General features: G+C 38.8%; 1 protein-coding gene across 4 annotated transcripts in view; it reads left to right on the top strand.

Moving 5' to 3' along the window:
- Positions 1 to 25,829, top strand: part of FIG4 (FIG4 phosphoinositide 5-phosphatase) — a 129,584-nt gene that overhangs the window by 30,288 nt on the left and 73,467 nt on the right. For all 4 annotated transcript variants that reach the window (XM_028104173.1, XM_028104171.2, XM_028104172.2 and 1 more), the window contains exons 6-15: positions 2,859 to 3,007; positions 6,419 to 6,547; positions 8,862 to 8,962; positions 10,184 to 10,346; positions 10,762 to 10,859; positions 14,581 to 14,714; positions 16,205 to 16,321; positions 18,083 to 18,128; positions 18,806 to 18,954; positions 20,170 to 20,336. In XM_028104173.1, the coding sequence (XP_027959974.1) occupies positions 2,859 to 3,007; positions 6,419 to 6,547; positions 8,862 to 8,962; positions 10,184 to 10,346; positions 10,762 to 10,859; positions 14,581 to 14,714; positions 16,205 to 16,321; positions 18,083 to 18,128; positions 18,806 to 18,954; positions 20,170 to 20,336 (1,253 nt within the window). The remainder of the gene's footprint in view (positions 1 to 2,858; positions 3,008 to 6,418; positions 6,548 to 8,861; positions 8,963 to 10,183; positions 10,347 to 10,761; positions 10,860 to 14,580; positions 14,715 to 16,204; positions 16,322 to 18,082; positions 18,129 to 18,805; positions 18,955 to 20,169; positions 20,337 to 25,829) is intronic.

The raw sequence follows: 25,829 nt of genomic DNA, 5'->3' as shown, positions 1-25,829 counted from the left end.
GCTGCAGATATCTCTTCAAGAGGGTGATTTCATTTCTTTGGGCTATATACTCAGAAGTGGGACTGCAGGATTATATGGTAGTTGTATTTTTAAAATTTTTAAGAACCTCCATACTGTTTTCTATAGTGGCTGCACCAATTTTCATTCCCACCAACAGTGCACAAGGGTTCCTTTTTCTCCACAGCTTAGCCAACGCGTGTCTCTTATCTTTTTGATAATAACCATTATAGGAGGTATGATTTGCTATCTCATTGTGGCTTTAATTTGCATTTCTCTGATGTGATGGTGAACATTTTTTCACGTATCTGTTGGCTATTTTCTTTGGAAAAATGTCTATTCAGGTCCTTTGCCCTTTTTTAATTGGATTTTGGGGGTTTTTTGTTGTTTGTTTTGTTTTGCTCTTGAGTTTTATGAGTTCCTTATGTATTTTGGACATTAACTCCTGATCAGATAGATGGTTTGTAAATATATTGTCCCTTTACATAGGTTGCCTTTTTATTTTAACTTTTTTTCCTGTGCAGAAACTTTTTAGTTTGCTTGTTGTCCCACTTGTTTATTTTTGCTTTTGTTGCTTGTGTTTTTGGTGTCATATCCATAAAATCTTTGCTAATAGCAATGTCAAGAGCTTTTCCCCTTTGTCTTCATCTAGTAGTTTTATAGTTTTTGTCTTATATTCAAATATTTAATCCATCTTGAGTTAATTTTTGTGAATGTTGTTAAGACAAGGGTCCAATTCATTCTTTGCATATGGGTACCCAGTTTTCCCAGCACTACTTATTGAAGAGATTATCCTTTCCCCATGTGTCTTCTTGGCTCCCTTGCTAAATAGTTGACTCTCTATGCATGGGTTTATTCTGGGCTTTCAGTTCTGTTCCACTGATCTATGTGTCTGTTTTTATGTCATGCTACTTTGAATTCTGTAGCTTTGTAAAAGAGTTGGAAATCTGAAAGTGTGATGCCTCCATCTTTGTTCTTTCTTAAGATTGCTTTGGCTATTAGGATTGTTTTTTCTATTTCTGTGAAAAATGTTATTGGAATTTTGATAGGGATCTATGGATGGCTTTGGGGAGTATGGACATTTAAACAACATTAATTCTTTTGCTCTATGAACATGAGGTATCTTTCCATTTTTTTGTGTGTCTTCAGTTTATTTCCTCAGTATCTTATAAATTTTCAGTGTAAAATCTTTCTCCTCCTTGGTTAAATTTATTCCTAAGTATTTTATTTTTTTTGATGTTATTGTAAATGTGATTGAAAAGTCAATGTCTTAATACAATATTTATCCCTGAGATTAGATGCTAGTAAAATTAATGGCTCCATCTAGCAAATATGGTAAAATTGAATTTCACAGATGAACCAAATTAATTTCAGTCAAATTATATGAATAAATTAAAGAAGAAATAATAATTGAAATAATATGTAAGTCTCCAGGCAAAATTGTAACCACCTTGAAATATTATTAAAGTACTTTATGAATTTGTGTAAATCTAAAGAATTCTAGATACCTTCTGAAATTCTGTGCTAAAATATATAGCTAGAGATACTTTAAAAATTATTAATTATGTGAAATCAGGATTGTAAAATGGGTTTCTTTTGGCCTCAAGGCCAAATTTTATTTGCAAAGACTTATAACTTTTTGGATGGTTGTTACTCTCCTACAACATGTTTTATCGTAATGGCTTGTATTGATTGCTTATTCCTGTTTTATTATGAAGTCAGTTATGGTACTGCCACTAATAATTAATAGAATTATTTTTGTTCATATGTAAACTAGAGTACAGACCGTGCACTATTAGATATTGTGGATATTGTAACATCTATGGAATTCCATTCAGATATGTATGAGAGTGTGACCCCTTTACACAAGGCTGTGAAGTTAGAGTGATTTCACTGTGAAGCAAAAACTGCAAATTGCAAGTCAGTGAATGTTGATCATTCACATTGTATTGTATATTTCTAATTGTGCAAATGCCTAAGCCATGCAATAATTTTTTTAATTGAAGCATAGTAGACATATAGTATTATGTTAGTTTCAGGTGTACAACATAGTGAGTTGACAATTCTTTATATTTCTCAGTGTTCACAATGATATAGTCATCTGTCATCATACAACATTATTACGATATTGTTGACTATATTCCCTGTGCTGTTCTTTTCATCACTGTGACTTATTTTATAACTGGAAGTTTGTACCACTTGATATCCTTTACCTGTTTTGCCCATCCCCCATCCCCTCCCATCTGGCAACCACCAGTTCTCTGTATTTGTGGGTTTATTTCTGTTTTTTTTGTTTGTTTGTGTTGGTTTTTAGATTCCACATATAAGTGAAATGGTGCAGTATTTGTCTTTCTCCGTCTGACTTATATGACTTATATATCACTGATTTAATGCCCTCTAGGTCCATCTATGTTGTTGCAAATGGTAAGAGCTCATTTTTTTAATGGCTGAGTAATATTCCATTGTATAGATATACCACATCTTCTTTATCCATTCGTCTATCAGTGGACACTTAGGTTGCTTCCATATCTATATCATGATTATTGTAGATAATGCTGCAGGAAACATAGGGGTGCATATATCTTTTCAAATTAGTGTTTTTGTTTTCAATTGGTAAATACCCAGAACTGGAATTACTGGATGTATAGTATTTCTATTTTTAATTTTTTGAGGATGTAGTGATTTTTAAGTTTCTAATTATATTCATGGTTTACTGTGTTTTATAGTGTTTATTTGAATAGTTTTGCTTCCAAGTAATTGAACAGGTGCTAATGTGGTTCAGTTTTTAATTCCATATAGGAGCCAAGACTGAAATATGTTTTGCTTTTATAGTTCTTACTAAGTTTCAGTTATGTTCTCAGTTACAGCTATGATTTGTCCCACTCACTTCAGTATAATCTCACTGTCTTGCGAATGCCCCTGGAGATGTTAAAGTCAGAAACAACCCAGCCTCGCCAGGAGAGTTTCGACATCTTTGAAGATGAAGGATTAATTACACAGGGTGGAAGCGGTAGGTGGTTTTCAGCACATCTAATGTAGGTTAATACAGCATCCGTGAAATGGCATCTCATTAAATTAACTCACATTTCCTTCATATTTCTCTGTCCCTTATTGCTCTGTGTCCTTATATGATGTTGTTTTGGATATATAAACTTGACCAATTCATTTTTATAGAACTCATTAATTATGATGTGATTTCATTTGTGGGCCAGCCAGAAAATTGTATGCTGACATTTCCTAGCAAATATTCATGTATTTTTAATGGAATACATTTAGGTCTAGGCTTTTGGTGAAGTTTGAATGGAGAATTGGTTTTTTTGAATATTGGAGAATACACACCACCACCTTATTTTCCTTCATAGAGAGTTTTGGCAAAGATTCACCATGGATTATCTCTTGCATCCTAGAAATTTACTACAATATCTCTAATTCTTATAAAAACTCTGCTCAGTTGGTATGATGCCACTTTTAAAGAAATAAAGACTAAGTAGGAAACTGAGGCGTAGAGATTAAGATCACATGGCCAATGTGCCAAGGAACCAATGCAGCGGGTCAGAGGTTGTTCTTATTTTGATTGGTCCCAGCTTGACCCAGGTGTCCCTCACAGGCCTTGCTTCTGTTAGGACCACTGTAGGATCACTACAGAACCACATGTGGGGGTCATCCTGGAGATCCTAAATGAACCCGTCACACAACAGGATGGTTACCTTTTATCCCTAGATTTTTGGGTTGGCCTAGAACTTTAAAGCCTGAGGCATTGCTAAAATGAATGTTGGGAAGGAATCATTTCAGACTTAAAGCTGTTTAGCTGACTTGGATGTACTTTGGAAACATGGTAGGTCAATAATGTCTTGGGCACCTTGCTCTGTGCAACCTGAATAATAGTGATGACAATGTGGGTGCAGAGTTAGCATGTAATATAAAGTTCCAAAAGGTTTGTCCTTGCAGTACTCTCAAAAAGCCTGTGCTCTCTTACCATTTTGCCAAAGGTTCTTTTTTTTTTTTGGAAGATTTTATTTATTTATTCATGAGAGACAGAAGGGGGGAGAGAGAGAGAGAGAGGGAGAAGCAAAGGGAGAAGCAGGCTCCCAAGGAGCAGGGAGTCCAATGTGGGACTCGATCCCAGGACCCTGGGATCATGACCTGAGCCGAAGGCAGATGCTTAACCATCTGAGCCACTCAGGCGCCCTGCCAAAGGTTCTTGTTCACTCTAAGAAAACTTAGAGTGTTATTTAAACTGGATGCTATCCCTGGCATTGCCCTTAATCTATTAGATTGACTGTCCCTTGCACTAAGGCCAAACTCAGTGCACCCTCCCTGCCTCAGAACCTAAATTTGCCCTGGTTTAGACTCCCAAATTGTAACCTATACTACTAGAGACAGGTGGAGATCAAAATAATTTGTGCCTAAATATTTGCTTGCATCGTTTCTTCTAAATATCCCACTTAGGAATAGGAAAGCTAAAGGTATTACTAAATTTGCACTGGATGTCATCCCAAATCTGAATTTGAATATTTGTTCTGGAATCTGAATTAAGCCTCTAAAAGCTACTTAATTTTTTTACTATCTCTGGAGCAGTTCTACGTGATGGATATGAATAACAGTGTGTATTAGGTTTTTATAGCTGCTATAACAAATTAACAACAAACTTAGTGACTTAAAGCTAGACAGATTAACTGTTACAGAAGTCAGAAGTCCAAAATAGGTCTCAGTGGACTAAAATTAGCGTGTTGGCAGGGCTGCGTTCCTTTTTTGAGACTGTGCAGACATTTTCTTGCCATTCCATCTTCTAGAGACTGCCCACATTCCCTGGCTTCGGGCCTCTTCCATGTTCAAAGTCAGTAATATAATGGCCAGCCGAGGCTTTTCTTTCATTACATCGCTCTGATACTTAACATTCCTGTTTTCCTCTTTCACTTACAGATGATGACCCTGTGATTACATTGGGCCCACCTGGATAATTCAAAATACTCTCCCAATCTCAAGGTCATCTGATTAACAGTCTTAGTTCCATCTGCAAATTTAATTCTTCCTTGCCATGTAACATAACATATTCACATGTTTTAGTGATTAGGACATAACATCTTTGGGGGGGCACTATTCTTCTATCACACAGGGGGAAACTGATAGGAAACAGAGTGAGGGTAGAAGATAGAGGGGTAGGTAGAAAAGGAAAATAATACATTTTTTAAAAAGTCTCTACTATGTCAGGCAGTGCACTTTGCATGTATTATTTAATCTGAACCTATCTCTGAGGTGAATAGTAGTATCATTGTTTTACAGTTCAGAAAATTGAAGTTCAGAGATGTTAAATAACTTGCCAGAGGTTACAGAGACTAGTAAATGGCAAAGACAGGACTCTAGTTCTTGTGTGTACTATTTGTGCTCTGTGTAAAGCATTGAAAGGGCAGAGAAGGTTCAGTTTTTAGGAATCAAACCAAGTGTATTTGACACAGTATATAAACACTTAACATACCATGTTTTGAGCAGAAAAATAGCCTGCTATCCAGAACTGTTACAGTCTTTTTTTAAAAAAATATTTATTTATTTATTTGAGAGAGAGAGAGAGAATGGGCATGAACAGGGGGAGGGGCAGAGGGAGAAGGAGAGAAATCCTCAAGCAGATTCCCCACTGAGCTCAGAGCCTGGCCCAGGGCTCGATCTCAGGACTCTGAGATCATGACCTGAGCTGAAATCAAGAGTTGGACACATAACCAACTGAACCACCCAGGTGTCCCACTGTTACAGTCTTTTAAGCCATAATCATAAATATACTTATTTCTTATTTTGCCCTTTATATAAGTTTTGTAAAAGTCATCAATGTTTAATAAACGTATCTGGATATGTTGAAATGATGTTTGATGAAATTAATTTCTTCATATAGAAAAAGCCTGATATGGTAATAACTACCACTTACAGAAGTATCAGTAAGGCACCAGGCTTGTTTGAAGCACTTTGTGTGCATTACCAACATTACCATCTTTACAACAACCACGTGATACAGGTACAGATGAGGAAATGGGCACTGAGGCAGTAAGTAACACTCTCGGTCACAGCTGTCACCCTGCTGACGAGAGTCAGGGCCTGTATTTGGACCCAGGCACTTGGACCCAGGAGCAGTGCTTCCAGCCACTGCCCAATGCTCTCTCTCAGCCTTAGTCATGTATTTGTCCATGTGTCCTTAATTTCCCTCTTGTTTACTTTCCTCTTAGGTTAAAAAACTCTCACAAATCAGAAAAATGTGTTTATTCTCTTACTTTGTACAGAATCAGCGCAGTGTTCTAGGTGATAATATGGGTTATATCCACTGAAAATGGCAATTCTATTAATCAGGCATTTTATTTTGAAGTTAAAAACAAAAACTTAAAGATGAATATAGACCAATTTCCTTATATTTCTGGTACCAACTTTTATTTTTCAGGTGTATTTGGGATCTCTAGTGAGCCTTATATGAAGTATGTGTGGAACGGTGAACTTCTGGATATAATTAAAAATACTGTGCATCGTGACTGGCTGTTGTATATTATTCATGGGTTCTGTGGGCAGTCAAGTATCCTTTTTTAAAAAAAACTAAGGTATATATTATTAAACTTATGCTGTATCAATCTGTAGAAGACTGTATAGGAATTATAAGATTGTTAATTACCGTTCTGTGCACCCAGCAGGAAAACTTACTGATGATATCAGATAGTAGAAATACAAAGAGGAATGCAGATCATTTGACCAGATCTCTTATGTACACAGAAAGATAAACATCAGGAAAGAAAATCTATGTGCACAGGAAGTGATATAGGCAATGAGTATCATTCATACCTGAGAGGAGGCACAGAATCACTGATGGGTGGGGAGGATGGGGCAGGCTCATAGGAAAAAGCAGGCTTGGCCTGGGCTCTAAACAAAAGTCAGACCTTAGCAGGAAGCAGGGAGCAAGCTCCTAGGTGGGGAAAGCACCATGAGTGTAGGGGTAGAAAAGTTCATGGGAGTGTTTTGCCTTGGGTATAAAATCCTTGGGAGGTACAATGTAGTGGGTTGTGGGGAGTCAGATTGCAATTCACCAGATTGCTTTGGTGGTCAGACTGCGTAAGCATTTTGGGTTTGGTGCCTGAACATTTGAAAGTTTTTTTCAAGAGGGTAATGTAGAGGGGAGTACTTAGAAAAGTTGAGTTGACAGCTATTTTCAAGCTGGATTAAATAAAATGTGACTAGAACAGGGGGCATGAGTTAGGAAAAGATTGCTGTGGTTCAGGCATAATGTGATAAAGCCCTAGATTGGAAAGGGACAAAAGAGATTAAATAGATGTAGGTTGAACCTTGGGTTACGCTGATTTTGAGTTCAATTTTACAAATACTTTTTTCCTTTTATTTAATTTCTAGCTATGGTTTAAACTTTTCCAGAAAGTGCTGTTATGCTATGAGGCTTAGAGAGGCAGTGTATACTTTCTAGGAGTAGTTTCCTGTCCCTTTTTGAGATCATGTAGGGCATTTGTACACCTAGCTTGTTTTCCAGTTGACATTCTTTCTTGTGTCTTAGGTTGTTTAAGGCCTATGGTGAAAACTTTAAAGGAGTGGTCGTTTTGAGATCATTAAGTGGGTAAACGTGATTACTGATATTTTTTTCTTGCACTAGAACATTTGGGAGGAGTGGGATCAAGGGGTATAGCCGGAGAGGTTAGTCCTAAAGAGGACTGGTGGTGCTTTCTTTCTGGCAAATGAGGAAGAAGAGAGGCTAGATGAAGACACAAAGGAAGCTTAAAATGAGGATGAGTGAGATTTATGCACCACACTTGCAAGTAAGGCTCATTACTTTATAATCATTTCCAAGCAGTGAGTAGTATTATCTGCTTGGTTTGTTCACTGAATAATGAGATTTGGCCCTGAATTACTTTTTCTGCTTCCAAAAGTGAAATGAACCTGGAAAGAACACAAGGTCTTCACCACCAAGGACACCAAGAAGAATGTGCTACAGTTTCTAATGGCGTTTTCCAAGAGGTAGTTCTAAACTATTTTGTATCATCAAGAGCTAACTCAGGGCCAGGCATATATTAAGCACAGTAAATGTTGGTGTTTTTAAAATAGCGAATAGCACCATGGATTATAATTTTAAAGCTCATTAGTTTAGATGATGAAACTAGTTTCCTAGTTGTCAAGCATTTAATGAATTCCAGAAGTCTTTATGGTGATAAAAGAAATTGCTATATATTCAGCACTCACTATAGGACAGGCACTGGTTTACACACATTACCTAACCTAGTCCTCCTAACCACCTCATAAAGTTAGTTACTTTACTAGTACTTACACCATTTTACAGAAGATGAAACTGAGGCTCAGAAAGCTAAATAAGGTGACATAATTGATAACCTGCATATCAGTTAAATAATTCACAGTGTTTAGTTTTCGCAATTAGGTGACAAATTTGGGTAACTTTTACAGTATTATACTTACTCCATTCCCTAAGTATTATATATTCCTTCATATTTAACCCCCTGTTAAATGACATATGCTCTCTTTGAGAGGTGTATGATCTCTGAAGACTAAAGAAGGATTAGTTGTACCCATTTACATCGTTTAGTTGGCAATAAGGAGAGACCAGATCTTCCCTTGGCCGCTAACCCTACACCTTTTTACCATTTCCTCTGAAATTCATGGAAACCACTCCTTAGGGAGGCCTGTTTTTGCTTTAATACCTGCCTCATTTGGAAGAACAGTTAGACGCAATGCTGTTCCATTCTTGGGTAGAACTTTTTGATGTTCTTTAACCTTCCAAACAAGATATATTTAAATGCATATTTAAGGTCTAAGGATTCTCTTGGTGTGGTGTAACAGTTCGGTGTGAATGCTCAAACAGCTTTAACTTGATTTCTAAGAGCTGTTGATCTACGGACGACCAGTCTATGTGACTCTAATAGCTAGAAGATCCAGTAAGTTTGCTGGGACCCGCTTTCTCAAGAGAGGTGCAAACTGTGAGGTAAGGTGGAGAAGCAATGGCACTGCTGCCATCTTAACCTTTCACATCAACCTTGCTGACAGAGGAAGCCAAGGGACATGATCAAGAGAATATTTAATGCTCTGGAGTATCTGAAACTTGTGAGGAATGTGACTAGTATACGGATGTTCTGAAAAATCAACTATCTTGGAGCCGGTTATGCATTGCCTTGGGGAGTTATGACTTGTCTCATGTTTTGGAGAATGAGCCATTTCTGTAAGATATGAAAAAATGTAGTGCATATTTAGTGTAGTGACTAAAATAGCAAAGCACCTCCATCAGAGGAGTAAGTGGAGGGGAGCACTCATTGGAAATGCATCCTTGATGAGAAGACAAGGTAGAGCGAGGTATGGAAGCCCCTTCCCCCCTTGCCTCTGCTTTAGTTTGGCTCCAGGGAGGCTCCTATTCTGCTCGGCCCTGGAAAATAACCACAACAGAAGTCCTATCCTGCCACCAGTCATGTCATCTCCTCCAAATGTTTCATCTCTATTTGCAGTAGACAGCTTGAGTCTTACGCAGATGTGTGATTGGGTAGACAGACTGAGTGAGACACTGGGTTGGAATCCTGGGTTAAAATAGCAACATTGTTCTTAAAACTATATCAACAATGAAAATAGTTATAACTGGTGCCCTAAGAAAATTCACAGTTTTGCTATGTTACTTGTTTTTTAATATTTCACAGATAATCAAGCAGACATGTTATTAATGCCTCAAATTATTCTTTGTCGTATCCTTCTATACTTTTATAAGTCAAGCTAACTCAAGACCTTTTTTCCCCCTTCTGTCCGTCAGGAATTACTTGAATCTCACTCTTTTGTCCTTTCATTCCTCCCTGGTCTTCAGAATTGAGGTTTTATATTCTGCTGGTCTTCCTAACCTCCTGTATAATTTCATGTAATTGTTTTCCTTTTCTCTCCCTCTCTGCCATTTATATCACTCAAGCTGTTCTCTGTCTGCTACTTGTATTATTAGCTATTTAATTTGATTTTTTCCTAGTCTATTCTCGGCTATTTTTAATTGCCTTTCTTTGTTGCATTTTAATGGTTTTCCTTTCCTAATGTGCACATTGAATATTGATCAACATTTACCTCTTTTAAAATGCTCTAAGGATGGGAATTATAATTTCATTATATCCTTGGAAATTTTTTCCACTAAAAAATTCTAAGAACATAAAATATCTTTAAATGCCCCCTTTCTTTTCAGGGTGATGTTGCAAATGAAGTGGAGACTGAACAAATACTCTGTGATGCTTCTGTGATGTCTTTTACTGCAGGAAGTTATTCTTCTTATGTCCAAGTTAGAGGATCTGTCCCTTTATACTGGTCTCAGGACATTTCAACTATGATGCCGAAACCACCCATTACATGTGCGTGCAGCAGTCTTTTTAATTGTGACTCTTCTTTACCCACACTTTGAGATGATGAACTGTTGTCACAGAAATCCATAAATTCTTAGATGCTAACAAAGTTTTAGTACTGGAAAGTAGATAATTTAGAAGAAGGACTTCTGTTAACTTTATTCAATAACTTTATCATTTTTCTTTTGTTTTGGCTGCTAGTAAATTATATTTTACTTCAGAAATGTAAGAATCAGTCAAATTCAGTAAATGCATGAAGAATGAGTATCTGATAAGCTCAGGAGGAACTTGGGAAGTGGAACTACTAGATTAGCTGAATTGCATTTCTTTAAACATTAAAAAAGAAAATGAAACCCTATACTTCTTTTATTCTTGCTTTATGATCTTCATTCTGGTATTTATTCATCCTTTTTATCTCCCTCAGTGGATCAGGCAGACCCATTTGCACATGTGGCTGCCCTTCACTTCGACCAGATGCTTCAAAGGTTTGGCTCCCCCATCATCATCTTGAATTTAGTGAAGGTATGATGTGCTCATCTGTTTGGTTATGAAATTCAGTCACACTGGAAAATTTTTTCCTCAGCACAAAGGGGTTATTCTTGTAGCCTGCTTTACCTCTCCCCAGAGGAGAGGTTTATAGACTTTCTGTGTTGTGACAGAGCACTGTGTCTGACCGTCTAAGCCACCGTCTAAGCCTTAGGTTCAGTGTGGCTTCTTCCCTGGGTACCTGGGAGAAGCAGCAGTATATTTCCAAGGGAAGAAAGTTTTGCTGTCAGTCTTCTGATTTCCTTGGGTGAACTGGAGATGAGTGAAATTCTGCCTTAGTTTCCAGGAGAGCCTGGAGAAGGAAACATGGAGATCACAGAGCCACAGCCTAACCTTGATACAACCCATTTCCTTGACAGTCCAGAGATCTCTTAGGAAGGTTAATATGTAGTAGTAAGATCTGAAGGCTGGATTCAGAAATTGGGGTGTTGCCATGGTTCAAGAACCAGGTGGACAAAGTTGTGGCTTGGCCTTATGGTTCTGTGCTTCCTTGTGAGAGTACACTGTCTGGTCAACATAGCTCGTGTATATGAGTAGGCCTTCGGGTCAACAGCCTAGGATGGAGAGCAGGGGGACCAGATAATAAATTGTATCTGTATCTGCCACAACTGTGTGCATTGAAAGAATTTCAGTCCACAGCCAAGAAAACCCTGAAAGGAGGAAAAGCAAGGGTTTTGTTATGTTATGGTTGTAGCAGTGGCCAACGACTTAGAGCTGAGATTATTCTGAGAGGTTGATTAATAAATGTAACTCAATTGAATAAAAAAACAAGGAATCCTGTGTCCATTTAGTTCATTATTTAACAAGTATTCTTGAAGGTTTCCTTTGTGCCAAGGTGGTCATAGAAATAATTCATGCCTTCACAGAGCTAACAGTGTCAGGGTAAAGTAATGCAGAGGTACCAACACCAGCTAAGCGGTGCCATGAGAGCTTATAACGGCAGAGAAGTTTCCCCTGAGGCGGTGATGAGTCTGTGCAGACTGAAGGAAGAGGCGTTAACTAGGCCAAGAAGAGAGAGAATAGTATTCAATTCAGAATAGCAGGTTCCAAGGCCCTGGGTCAGGAGGGGATATGGTGTGTTTGAGGAAGGAAAGGCCATATGGTAGGGGTCCTGCCGATGAGGGCCAGAGAGATGGTGAGCGTACTGTTGTGGGATGAGGCTGAAGAGATAGCTATGGCCAGACCATGCAGAGCCTTGTAGGGTGTGTCGATGAGTCCGGTCTTTATCCTGAGAGTATAATGGGAAGCCATTGAAGGTTTCGCATGACTGAGAAGATTGTGATCAGATTTTTATTTTAAAAAGACTATCCTGACCTCAACAAAGAGAACATATGGATTGGCAGAAGGTTAAAGAGTGCTGGAAGACTACATAGAAGGCTATGCTAATTGTCCAGGGAAGGGGTGACCCTGGCTTAAACCAGGATGGTGTGGTAGAGCTAGAGAGAAGCGTGTGGAGGCCGGAGACTCAGTGATGGGCTGGCTGTGAGCTGAAGGAGAGGGAGAGGTCTGGCTTGACTCCGAGGTTTCTGGTTACTCAGGTGGCTGGATGGTGATGCCATTCACCGAAATGGAGCAGTGACTTTTCTCCATGTTTTACAGAGTCCTTATACTGCCATCAAAAGCTATGGCTAAATGGAGATTCAGTCTATGATGTTTGAAATAATTCTGCATTAAATACACAGATTCAAAACATAATATCCGATACATGTGATTGTGAAGTGTTCTTGCCCAGGTTTCTCAAATGTACGTTTATTTTTTAATCTTTAAAGGCTAGTCGGTGGACTTCAAAATTGTACTTGTTTCTCATTCCATTGCCATAAAAATCCGGGTAATAACTGGATATTAACTAGAAAAGAGTTTAGAGATTAAGCTGCTGTTTTGTGGAATAGAAAAAAAGGTTTTTTTGTTGTTTTTGTCATTATTTTATTCATAGGACAAAAGAAGATGTTTATTCAGTTCAGTCGGGATAGTATTAATTTGTGATTAGAGTCAAAGAATGCATTTGTATGTGGAATGATACTGAGGGATCCTCACTCTTTATTCTGCCTCCATATGAAGTCACTAAAGTAGAATACTTTCCTTGATTTCTTTTCTCTCTTACCATGTGTTGTGAACCATCCCTCTCCCCTCCTTCCTTGGTTGTGGAAGTTTGAGGCGCTGCTTGACATTAGGTAGCAATCCACGCACCTTTGGTGCTGTTACTGGGGAATCAATAGGAAGTCAGCCTGGAGTCAAGCAGTAACTGCATTTGGAGGTTTTTAGTCCGAGGGCCATGGATGGTCATTGAGGCAGTCTCTGAACCCTTGGGATGACAGGCAAAACCACTTGTACATGTGATGTTTTCATTTGGTTGTAAAGGGGTCTGTGACCCTAAGGAGGTTGGCTAAACAACCCACTAATGCTAATCCACGATGGTCAGACAGTGCACAGAACAGATTCTTTACACACAGATGACCAAAGGTTGATTAGATAACCTGTTCTCTCCATCTCATGAAATGTCAGATTTGATCAAAGAATTTCAAATGGCTTTTGTTTACCTAGTTGATTTAAGGTGCTTTTGAGAAAAATTCCGGAGATATAATTTAATTTTCTCAGATGTAAAAAGCTAACTACATGTTCGTCCTAAACTGATTTAACACCATTCTTAATCAGCTCTTTTCTAATTCCTCCATTTGATTTACTCAGCTGTGCAAAATAGTTACCCTTTTTGTTTCCACAGTGGTTATCTAATTAAATTCATGACAACTGATAACTAATCACCATGACTGAAAACAGCCGAGACCCGTTTTGATGCCAGCAATAGTGCCCCACACCATGTCAGTGGTACTACCTTGTTTCTAAGTGAAGTCCTGAACAGGATAACAATAAGAAGAGTTAATTTTGATGAATAGTTCCCATGTGCCAGGTGCTCTGATAAGAGAGTATCGTGTTTTATCTCTTGTAAACCTCACATTATTGCTGTAAGGAAAATACTATTGTATCCATGTATTGTATTGTGCCCATTTTATAGATGAAGAATTAGAGGACTAGGAAAGTTGAGAACCTTGCCCAAGACTATGTGGCTAGCAGGTAACAGAGCCAGCATTCCAGCCCCAGAGCTCTGGAATGAGAGGCATGTCATATGTAAGGGGGTACAGCAGGCAGAGGCAGAAGGTAAGATTCGGTCCCGTGAACTCCTCTTACTACCTCATTCAACCACAGTGTAAAAGGGGGGAAAAGGGCCTGCCTTGGCTACCTCACAGGGTGTTTTATGAGAGTTAAATTTAAAAACACATGTAGGCTGCAGAAGCACTCTCAGCCAGTTGAGGGATGATCCATCCAGACCCAGTTGATTTCTGTGTGGTTCTTGCCTGGCTGGAATTGGGGGTTTCCTTCTTCTGGTACTTGGGGAGTTCTCTGCCAGAGTGAGATGTGGACTGTGTAGACCAGGCCCAGGAGGGTGAACAGGGCTTCTTAGGGCTACAGGAAGTTATTAAAAAGAAATCTCATCTCCTTGAATTTTTGAAGCTAATTATCTGTTGATTTTAATTCAATGAAGTGTTTATTTCTTTGCATTTATATTATTTTTATTTTAGGTTTTATTTCAGTATATTTAAGACTTAGGCTTCTTGTCTTAGCTGAAAAGTAAAAATGTTAAAAGTCTGTTCCTCTGATTTAAAGTAATTAGAACCCTGAAAATGTTAAATTTTTGATAAAGGAACGAGAGAAAAGAAAGCATGAGAGAATTCTGAGTGAAGAGCTTGTGGCCGCTGTGACGTACCTCAACCAGTTTTTGCCTCCTGAACACACGATTATTTATATCCCTTGGGATATGGCCAAGTACACCAAAAGGTGACTAGATATTCATATGTTTGGTTCTGGTATTTTCCTTTTCTTGTGGTATAAAATAGCAGGAAGCTGACCTCTATGGTAAAGTAACTGTGGGTGCCTGGGTGACTCAGTCGGTTAAGCGTCTGCCTTTGGCTCAGGTCATGATCTCAGGGTCCTGGGATCGAGCCCTGCATCGGGCTCCCTGCTCAGTGGGGAACCTGCTTCTCCCTCTCCCTCTGCCCCTTCCTCCTGCTTGTGCTCTCTCGCTCGCTTGCTCTCTTGCTCTCTCAAATAAATAAATAAAATCTTAAAAAAAATAAATGGTATCTTTTAATTTCCTTCAAGAACCTGCTGAAGGGCTTTTTTTGCTACTGGTGTATAATTTGAGTGTTTAAATTAATTGACCAGACTCTTTTTTTTTTTTTTTTTTTTGCCCACGACTTAGACCATTTGCACATTCTCTTTGAAGTAGCTAGTCATTTCAGGACATCCCTCCTCCACAACTTTCCCTCACAGATACTGGCTTCACTTTTCCGTGTTTCATCCTGTCCCCTGTTTAATCACTTTCTCAGACACCACTTTCAGATGATCTCACTTGTGGATGAACCTGCAGTAACTTCTGAGTGTTCATAGTAAATCCAAACTCCTCAGTGTAGTGTTAAAGCCCCATCGCCTGATTGGTTCCAGAACGTAATAACTTTTTCTTTATTCTGGGGCCATTCTGTTCCTGAAAAATGAAACTGCATGTTCAGCCCCCAGCATAGCAGCCAGGGTCCCATTCCTGAGCCTTTGTTCCTGCTGTTCGACCCCCACCTTCCTGGGGTGCTTTCCCACCCCTCCTTTCCTGCCAAGATCTGACTCAAAACATCTCATCCAAGGGACCTTCTTTCATTAACTTTGCAGTCTCCTTTTACGCATTTCCTAGGCATCATATACACACAAGGTTTATTTTGCGGTCTCGTTAATTTTTTTAATGTTATTGTATTGTTTTGTACTTTAACTCATTGTACTTTTCTCTGAATCATTTTGTGTAGTTAGATACCCATGCACACACTCACACACACATATGCACACATTTTCCTAGAGTCTAAGCCTGATTACAGGTGGGCACCATTTATATTTATTCTCCGGGGTTTTTTCCCCCCGCCCCCCACACTGTGCATCACGCTGTCCTCACAGTCATCTTATGAATGCATATGGACTTGATTGATGTGACTCTTAAGTAGTGAAAGGCTTTGGGAAAAGCTCTCCAGGGGATGGAATGTGCCAAGATTAAGGCTTGCCAAGAGTTGATACAGGCCTTCATGTCTCTTTGCACCAAATCTTGTTATTGAGTAGACATCATACTACAGAAACTAATTATTACAATGTTCCTGTTGGATACAAACCAGAGATTTTAAAAATTAAATCGCTGAATATCATTACTATGAACTTCATTTGCTTCAGATGTAAAGGTAAAAATATATTAAATGGGCTCTTCTCACATTTCTCATTCTTCCTCCCCTCATCAGCAAGCTGTGTAATGTTCTTGATCGACTGAACGTGATTGCAGAAAGTGTGGTGAAGAAAACAGGTTTCTTTGTTAACCGCCCTGATTCTTACTGTAGCATTTTGCGGCCAGATGAAAAGTACGTATGGTATTTAAAAACTGAAATCAAACATTTTGCTCTTATGGATAAAAATATTCTAAATATGAGCAGTTTGTACTTCTTGAAAGATGGATGAATTTATTGGGGCAGACAAGATATTCAGGTGATTGTGGAATGAACATTCACTATGGGCACAGGGTTTCCTCTGGTTTTATATCTTGAGATGGAAGCCACAGAATCTTTATCTCTTACTTTGTGGAATAAACATTACATAAAATTTTTCTGTAAAGTAAAATTTTCTGCAGTGAATTCTATTTTTCAGCATTAAATAGGAACAGGAATTCTTTTCTATTGACTAAATACTAACATTTTTATGAAAATAATGTTTATCATTGTATTATAATTATTTGCTCACAAATCTTTCTTCATTACTACTCTGTGAGCTTCTTCAGATCAAGGATCAGGTTTTATTTATCTTTTAAGGAACTAATATTGTATATCCCCAGCATTTTATTTTCAGCTAACAAAGTTAACGATAATAGTTTAAAAAAAAAAAAGCAAAGAGCGAAAAAACACCCAACTATATATAGTGTGTATGTCTTCAGAAGTGATCCTTTTGTTATAGTTTGAATTTTAGGGTACCTGTGACAGTGGTTCACAAGACCGTTCCCAGGCTCAGTGATGCACTAGGAAGACTCAAAGCACTCAGCATATTGTTGTTCTCATGGCTGTGATTTATTAAGATTAAAGGATACAAAGCAAAATTAGCACAGGGAAAAGGCACATGTGGCAAAGTCCAGAGGAAATAGGTGAAGCTTTCGGAGAGTCCTCTCCTAATGGAGTCACACAGAACATGCTTAATTCCCCAGCAACTTGTTGTCACAGCATGTGTGAAATGTTGCCAACCAGAGGAGATGATTAGATAATCAGTGCCAGGGTTTTTCATTGGAGGCTGGTCCTCTAGGCAGCTTCTGCTTGGCACATACCAAAATTCCTGACTCCCATAAGGAAAGAGGATGTTCAGCAAAACACATTGTTTCAACAGACAGTTGAGGCACAGTGAGCCACTCTTGTCCATCTGAGAATGGTGGGAACACAAGTTCCCAGATGCCAGGCAAGGGCCAACCGTATAAGCAGGCCTTTCTGAGGATAGCAGTTAGGCCTGTTGTGTTAACTGTTCTCTGTACTGCACCTTCTTTGAAATAATGATATTTTAAGAAATTAAAAGGTTTTAAATCATTAAAATGCTTTAACTCATTAAAATAAAATATCAATATCATTATATAGTACTTAGAACATATTCCCAGGCATTCATTAGCACATGGAGAAAATAAGTAGGAAGAATAATAAGGAGATCTGTAAAAACAACCAAAGGAATGCAACAAAGCTCCACGAAGAAATGCTGGAGGAGGTGGAGAATCTTAATGTTGAGGGGAGAAGGATAAGGCTTAATGCCCTGCAATTACTCTTCATGTCTGTAGAAACCAAACAGGAAATGGGCTTAAATTAAAGCAAGAGAGATTTTGGTTGAACATGGGTGACAAATGCCTGAGTGTGGGACACTGGGGCAAGATAAGATGCTTCTTTTCTGGGTTCCCTGTGAGGAAAGAGAGCATGGATAGCATTCCATCTCAGTTATTTGCATATTCACTTACCAGAAAGTATGAAAGTAAGCAGAATCAGTTGATTATTCCGGCGCATTCGGCCCTATTACTTTGGTTCTTTATAAAGAGCTGGAACCAAAAATGAATGTAGATTATGCTATTAACTTTTTTCTTAAACATCTATTTTTAAACACAGGTGGAATGAACTAGGAGGATGTGTCATTGCCACTGGTCGCCTGCAGGTATAGATGATACTATATTAATAATAAAAAGAATCTGTATTCCTGGTGTATGATGTTTTCTGAAAGCAGCCGTGAGAGAGAGATACTTCTTACTTAATGCAAAATTATTAACTGTTTGGGATAATGTTTAAAAGCCTAATTGCTAGTATTTAACTCTTACAAATGATATACAGCTAAAATAATGCCTGTGGAGTTTTTCTATACATAATAAATTTTATTATTGGAAATCAAAACATTAACAGAAATGGGAAAAGAATAAATTAGAATCACTTTGGAAAATGAGCCAGAAACAATCACTATATATATATATATTAATTATGCTTTAAGAAAGATACAGCCTCAACCACTGAATATTTGGTTTGTACAATAAAGGAGGTGTATCAGGGAAAAAAGCATATATTTTACCTATTGGTACATGAGGAAAATATTCACTACCTATTTTATTTTAAGCTCAGGAAGAAAATTCAAATATAGACTAGAAGGTGTAAGGATGCCATTGCAGCAATATTAAGTGGGCAGCAAATAGAACCTTTTTATAACGTTCTTCATTATTTGTTCAGGAGTAATACCCTGCCTACGGTTTTTCTTCTATTTTTTAAGAAAAGAAATCTAAAGTGGGATAGAAGCAGGTTTGGCCACTGAATAATGGTTGAAAGTCTTACGGTATTTCTCTTCAGACGGGTGTTCTTCGAACCAACTGTGTGGACTGCTTAGACCGCACCAACACAGCACAGTTTATGGTGGGAAAATGTGCTCTGGCTTACCAGCTGTACTCCTTGGGACTGATCGACAAGCCTAATCTGCAGTTTGATACAGACGCAGTTAGGTAAATCTTATTTTCTACCTTTTGAATGCTGGTAATGACAGAAAGCAAAACTGATTAATAATAAGGACTTCTATGAACTTATTTCTTCTTTTAACTTCTCACAAATTATGTTGCCAAAAGATATTTTTCAAATTAATTCTGTAATAAATATTTCCATTAAAGACCTGTGTGTTGTTGCCATGGTTTTTATTTTTTTGTGTTGATTATGAATAAATGCTGTGCTCTTTATATAAATCCAAAGTGCTTTAGATAAATACAAACTCGTGGGTTTTTCCAAAAACAAATCCAGGGGTGCCTGGGTGGCTCTGTTGGTTAAGCATTGACTCTTGGCTTTGGCTCAGGTCATGATCTCAGGGTCATGAGATCAAGCCCCATGTTGGGCTCCGTGCTCAGCATGGAGTTGGCTTGAGATTCTTTTCCCCTCCTTTTCCTTCCCCCTTGTATTCTGCCTCCCCCCCCCCCCGCTGCCACCGGCCCTGCTCATGCGTGCTCTCTCAAATAAATAAATAAATAAATAAATAAATAAAATCTTTAAAAAAACCCAACCAAATCCAGACTGCATTAGAAAGAAAAAATCACGTGCCTTCATACATTTTGAACTAAAAATATAAGATACATGAAAGATTGATTCTTCATTAAGGATTACTGTTTCTTCACTGTCCATTGGATCTATGGCATTGCATGAAGTGCTATTTCTTGAAAATACAATAACGGTTGTTATTGGTCATCTGAGGTAGTCATAAAGGCTCTGTCGAGGAAAATGAACAACTTCCAAATGGCCAGATCCACAGATATCACAGCACTGAAAATCTTAACAGGCACTTGAAGAAATACAAGTTTCAAACTTATGTTTTTAGGAAAGAATATGGTTTATCTGTCAGAGACAAGAGCATGTCCTTTTTCCAGAAAGGTGGAAAATTCTGTTGTGGGAGGTAAATTGATCTGGCAGCCTGAAGAAAGTTAGGAGTCTTTCGGTAAGGTTAGAACCACCTTGGTCTGGCTTTGGTGGTAGTGGTTTTTGGTGCTCCTACTTCCATTTTAGTGTTTTCTATGACTTTTTTTACTTATTAGACTATTACTATACATATATTTTGCATGTGGATTTATCATCAAGAGTCTACTTGAAAGGCTCATAGGAGTTCATATGTGGCTAACTGAACAACGTGTGTAATACTTCTGGTAAAATTTTGTAATGTTTGGTTTTCTTTGGTTTAGGTTATTTGAGGAACTCTATGAAGATCATGGGGATACCCTATCCCTTCAGTATGGTGGTTCTCAACTTGTTCATCGTGTAAAAACCTACAGAAAGATAGCACCATGGACCCAGCACTCGAAAGACATCATGCAGACTCTGTCTAGATATTACAGCAATGCTTTTTCAGGTAATTTTGGAATAATAAGCATCTCTAAAATTTTACCTGATACCCATTTTTCTTCTTATACATCTGCCTTTTTTAAGCAATCTGGCTAAGTAAGATCAAAATTAAATATTTTAAAAGTTTAAAATAGAATTTCACTTAGAAGGTGCTTAATAAACATTTCAATAAATGAATGAATAAATTTTGTGTTTTAAATAGTTTAGTTTTGCATTTTGCCACCCATAAGAGGAGCTTTTAAATAATGCAGAAGACTTTTTAAAAATTTTTTTAACTATTTTATTTATTTATTTGAGAGAGAGGGAGCAAGAGAGAGCACGAGTGGGGGTGGGGGAGGGGCAGAGGGAGAGAGAGAAGCAGGCTTCCCGCCAAGTGGGGAACCCGATGCAGGACTCGATCCCAGGACCCTGAGATCATGACCTGAGCTGAAGGCACTCAACTGACTGAGCCACCCAGGCACCCAGTAATGCAAAATACTTTGATTCCTTGGCTTCTGTCACCTTGCAATACATAAATTTGTTTTAGGGTATTTAATCATTATTTTTAAAATAGGGTTCATAGTCTTTTTTTTTTTTTAAAGATTTTTATTTATTCATGAGAGACAGAGGGATAGAGAGAGGGGGAGAGAGAGAAGCAGAGGGAGAAGCAGGCTCCCAAGGAGCAAGGAGCCCGATGCAGGACTCGATCCCAGGACCCTGGGATCATGACCTGAGCCGAAGGCAGACACTTAACCATCTGAGCCACCCAGGTGCCCCAAAATAGGGTTCATAGTCTTGACAAGCTAATTTTTAAAATGTCAGCTAGAAATTAATAGTAGCATTAGCACTAAATTGTATCTTTTTTTTGTTTTATGACTTGTGAATACTCAAAGTAACAAGTTGCTAAAATGGTACTTCTGCTGCCTCCATTCTGATGGAATTTCCAACACAATAGATATCACAGATCAAATCCTCATATTCTGCTATTGGAGGGACCGCATAGAGCTGTTAACTTTGGATTGCTATATAGCAAAGTTGAAGTAGAGGGATGGGCTGAGGAGAGGGCTGCTATGTTGGGAAGGGCCTGCCCTCCTAGATATGGTTGGGCCAAAAGATCCTTTTTTTTTTTTTTAATTTTATTTATTTATTTGACACGAGAGAGAGAGAAAGATCACAAGGGAGGGGGGCAGAGGGAGAGGGAGAAGCAGGCTCCTGGCCAAGCAGGGAGCCTGATACGGGGCTGGATCCCAGGACCCTGGGATCATGACCTGAGCATAAGGCAAACACTTAACCGACTGAGCCACCCGGGCACCCCAGGCCAAAGGATCTTTGAGTGTTTACTGGTGACCAGATGTAGGCTTCATGAGGGAGGGTAGTAGCATGGGATTGACCTCAGTACTGGCCAGAGGGACCCTAGCAGCAAGAACCAGGAGGTGATCACTGGATTCCTAAGGAAGGAGTTGCAAGAAACTGATAAGAAAAGATGCTTGGCCCACACCAAAGGAACTGTGAGAGAGTCCCCAGTGACGGGAACTTCTGAAGCATGCATGAAAGCACCCATAGAGTCAGCTTTCAACATTTTTCATTCCCAGAGAGAATGCAAAGTCAGTTTGCTATGCTACAGTATAAGTGTATCAGTTTTTCATACTGTGTAACAAATTATTAAAAACAGCCTAAGACAACATGTGTTTACTATCCTACGATGTCTGTGTGTCTGTGGGTCATCTGTGTGTCTGTGGGTTGGAAGTCCAGGCACAGCTTAGCTGGATTTTCTGCATAGAGTCTTACAGAGCTGCAAGATATCGGGTCAGGCTGCAGTCTCATCCGAGGTCTGACTAGGGAAGGATTTGCTCCCTACTTGCGTGTTTGTTGGTGGAATTCAATTCTTTGTAGTTTTTTGTGACTTTGGGACTCTTAGTAACTTGCTTCTTTACAGCCAGCAAGGGAAAGTGAGTCTCTAGAATGAGTCTGCTAGCAAGAGAGTCTTGTAATTGTGGGAGTGATGGCCCATCCCTTTGCCATATCCCATTGTTTAGAAGCAAGTCATAGATCTCACCCCCACACAAGGGAAATCGGTATCAGTTTGCTAGGGCTCCTGTAACAAAATAGCACAAACTGGGTGACTTAAAGCAGAAGAAATTTATTATCTCACTATTCTGGAGACTGGAAGTCCAAAATCAAGTTGTTGGTAGGGCCAGGCACCTTCTGAAACTGATAGGTGAGAATCCTGACTTGCTTTTTTCTAGCTTTTGATAGTTTGCCAGCAATCCTTCATGTTCTTTGGCTTGCAACAGTAGCACCTCAGTCTCTGCCTCTGTGGTTACATGGCCTTCTTCCTTCTTGTGTCTATGTCAGTGTCAGATTTCCCTGGTCTCACAAGGACACTAGTCATATTGCATTAGGGCCCATCCTAATTTAGTGTGAAATTTTAACTTGATTACATCAGCAAAGACCCTATGTTCAAATAAGATTATACATTCACAGGTATTGGGATTAGGCCTGCAATCTATCTTTTGGGGAAGACAGTTCACCCCAAAGCAGAGAGTATCACACTATGGGGTGAACACCAAGAGGGAAAGGTGGGGATCATAGGGTCCACTCTGGAGCTCACCACATCAAGTGAGACCTTCCCTATTCACCCACTTTGGAGGAGCCAGAAGCTCGTTGGTAGCCTGGTGGGTGTGGGAGGGAAGTACAAGGCAATCTGTAGGTCTTACGTGGTCTCCCCTGCCTACCTCTAATGTCCTGTCATTTACTCCATTCCTATCCTCCATTGCTACTCTCCAAACACACTGACCCTCTCACAGTTCCCTGAATAAATCAGGCTGCTTCTGCCACAGGCTTAATCGTATGTTGTTCCACCCACTGGAACACAGGACTGCAATCTTCTCCTAATTCCTAGCCAGCCTTTAGAGCTCACTCTACTTTCACTTGCTCAAAGAAGGTCCTCCAGTGTTTGTTTTAATGGCATTTTGTGCTTTTCCTTGTAGCACTTAGCACAATTGCAGTGAAATCATTCATGATGCAATTAGTTCTTGCCATGAGACCTGAGAGCCCCATGTGCAGCTTGTTCACCGCAGTGTCCCCAGTGCTTTGCTCATGGCACACTACATATTTGTGGGATGAATTAATAAATGCATGAGTTCATTTATTACCCATGTTCTACCCAATTCCCCCTTTTCCCTGAATTACAAAATTGATAGGACCAAGTATGCCAGCCTAGTAGCATGTAGCTTATCAGCGATGCTCTTAGGCGGCTCAGATTATTTCTTTTGAATTCGCTGAGCCCATTGTAGTATTCTGGGTAAGCTCAATGTATAACATAAACCACAGAGTCCACTGTGGACCTTATGAGTATTTAGATATTCCTCTTTATGCCTGCTCCTTGAACTGGGTTTAATACTTACAAATCAAAGTAGAGTAATCCAAGCAAAAATTGAGAGTTAGGGAAATAGAATTTAGAGATTCTGGCCAGTGGCATAAGTTTAAATTTTAAATTTCTAAAGTAAAAACATTAAAGCATTTCCATCATCCTTTATTATACCTAATGCTCTGGTCACCAGTGAAGACATTAATATGTTTTGATGTATTCAAATTGGCTACAATGCGAGTTAGAAGTAATTGGTTATTATCAATCACTAAAACACAAAGTTACAATTGGTTTCACTTGTTTTTACCAATTAGAACCTTGATTAAATTCAGGTTATCTCTCTGAAGGCATTCTCACTGGCTCTGCTTTGTTGCACTAGCTTCCTAGGGCTTCTGTAACAAAATACCGCAAGCTAAGTGGCTCAAAGTAGCAGCGGTTTATTATCTCCCAGTTCTGGAGGCTCGAAGTCCAAAATCAGGGTATGAGCAGGGCCATGCTCCCTCTGAAGGCTCCAGGGGAGGACCCTTACTTGCTGTGTAGCTTCTGAAGATTTCTGGTGATTCATGGCTTGCAACTGCAGCACTTCGATTTCTACCTCTGACATTGCCTGACATTTTCCCCTTGTGTCTGTGTCTACATGACATTTTCCCTTCAACTCTCTCTCTCTTCTTGTAAGGACATGAGTCATACTGGATTATGGGCTGCCCTACTCTAGTGGCACTACATCTTAACTGGATTATATCTGCAAAGACTCAACTTCCAAATAAGGTCACATTCACAGGTCCCAGGGCTTAAGGCTTCAACGTATCTTTTGGGGGAGGGGGGGACACAACTCAGCCTGTAACACTTGTGTAAGTTGTGTGCCAACAGTACATATCTCTCTGGGGGTGGGTTACCCTGGGAAAGGTGGAAAACTGCCCCGATGGAAAGGAAACATCCACTCTTTTGCCCTCTATCATCGTTGTCCCTGTAATGGGAATCATTATTGACAGATGAGGACCAAGTGAAGTGATTTTTAATAATACTAGGGGATAGAGAGAATGAATGTGGAGCTGTATGTGATTTAAAAAGCAAGGAGGACTATTAAAAGATAGAAGATGGTCATGAAAAAGTGTAACATGCACATAATGGAAAGGTAAAGCAAAACTGTACAACTGAAAGAGGAGCTACTTTGAAAGCAATTATTTTATGAATAATGTGGCTAAAACAGACTTTATATTGAGAAGCATGGTGTTGTCCTTGGGGCATACAACTTACTTTAAAACTACAGTGGATATCATATAATGTTAATATTATTTCTAGAACCATTTTCTTTAAAGCACTCAAGATAACTTTACAGAATTTAATCTCCTCATGTTACTCCTCTGGGGTGGGCAGGAAGACACTTGACATTAGGTTGTTAAGAATTTTTTTCCTCTCATTACCAAAAAAATGTAATACAGACAGACAAAGAGCAAATTAAGTCAAAAGATAAGCTAAGGAGAAATTTGAAACCTACCAAAAAATGCTAATTTCCTTTAGATGTAAAGAGCCAGTGTTTCCTTTAGATGGACTAAGCCAATATAAAGAGACCAATAGTTCAAGAGAAAAAACGGGCAAATGACATGTACAGTTCATTGGGAAAGCAATGCAACTGGATTCTAAACATATGAAAGAGCTCAACTTCACTCATAATAAGAAAAATAAAATTATAGTAGGTTACTACCACTTCATGCATCAGCAAAGATCAAAAAGGTTGGTGCTACTTTGTTGGCCTAGGGGGAAGCAGGACCATTCATAGAGTGTTTTTGTCATTGAAGTGTAGTTGATGTACAATATTATATTAGTTTCAGGTATATAACGTAGTGATTCAGCATTCATATATATTACGAAGTAATCATCATGGTAAATCTAGCTACTATCTGTCACCCATACAAAGTTGTTACAATATTAACTATATTTTCTATGCTATACATTGCAACCTCCATGTCTTATATTATAATTGGAAGTTTGTACCTTTTAATCCCCTTCCCCTAATTTGCCCAGTTCCCCCTCTCCTCTGGCAACTACCAGATTGTCCTCTGTATCTATGAGTCTGTTTCTGTTTTGTTTTTTTGTTAATTTGTATTGTTTTTTAGATTTTACATGTAAGTGAAATTATACAATATTTGT

This window comes from Eumetopias jubatus, unplaced genomic scaffold, assembly GCF_037043125.1.
Source record: "Eumetopias jubatus isolate StellerSeaLion01/CBP00866 unplaced genomic scaffold, mEumJub1_p1.0 scaffold_6, whole genome shotgun sequence".
NCBI lineage: Eukaryota > Metazoa > Chordata > Mammalia > Carnivora > Otariidae > Eumetopias > Eumetopias jubatus.
This window is presented reverse-complemented; position numbering and strand designations above follow the sequence as displayed.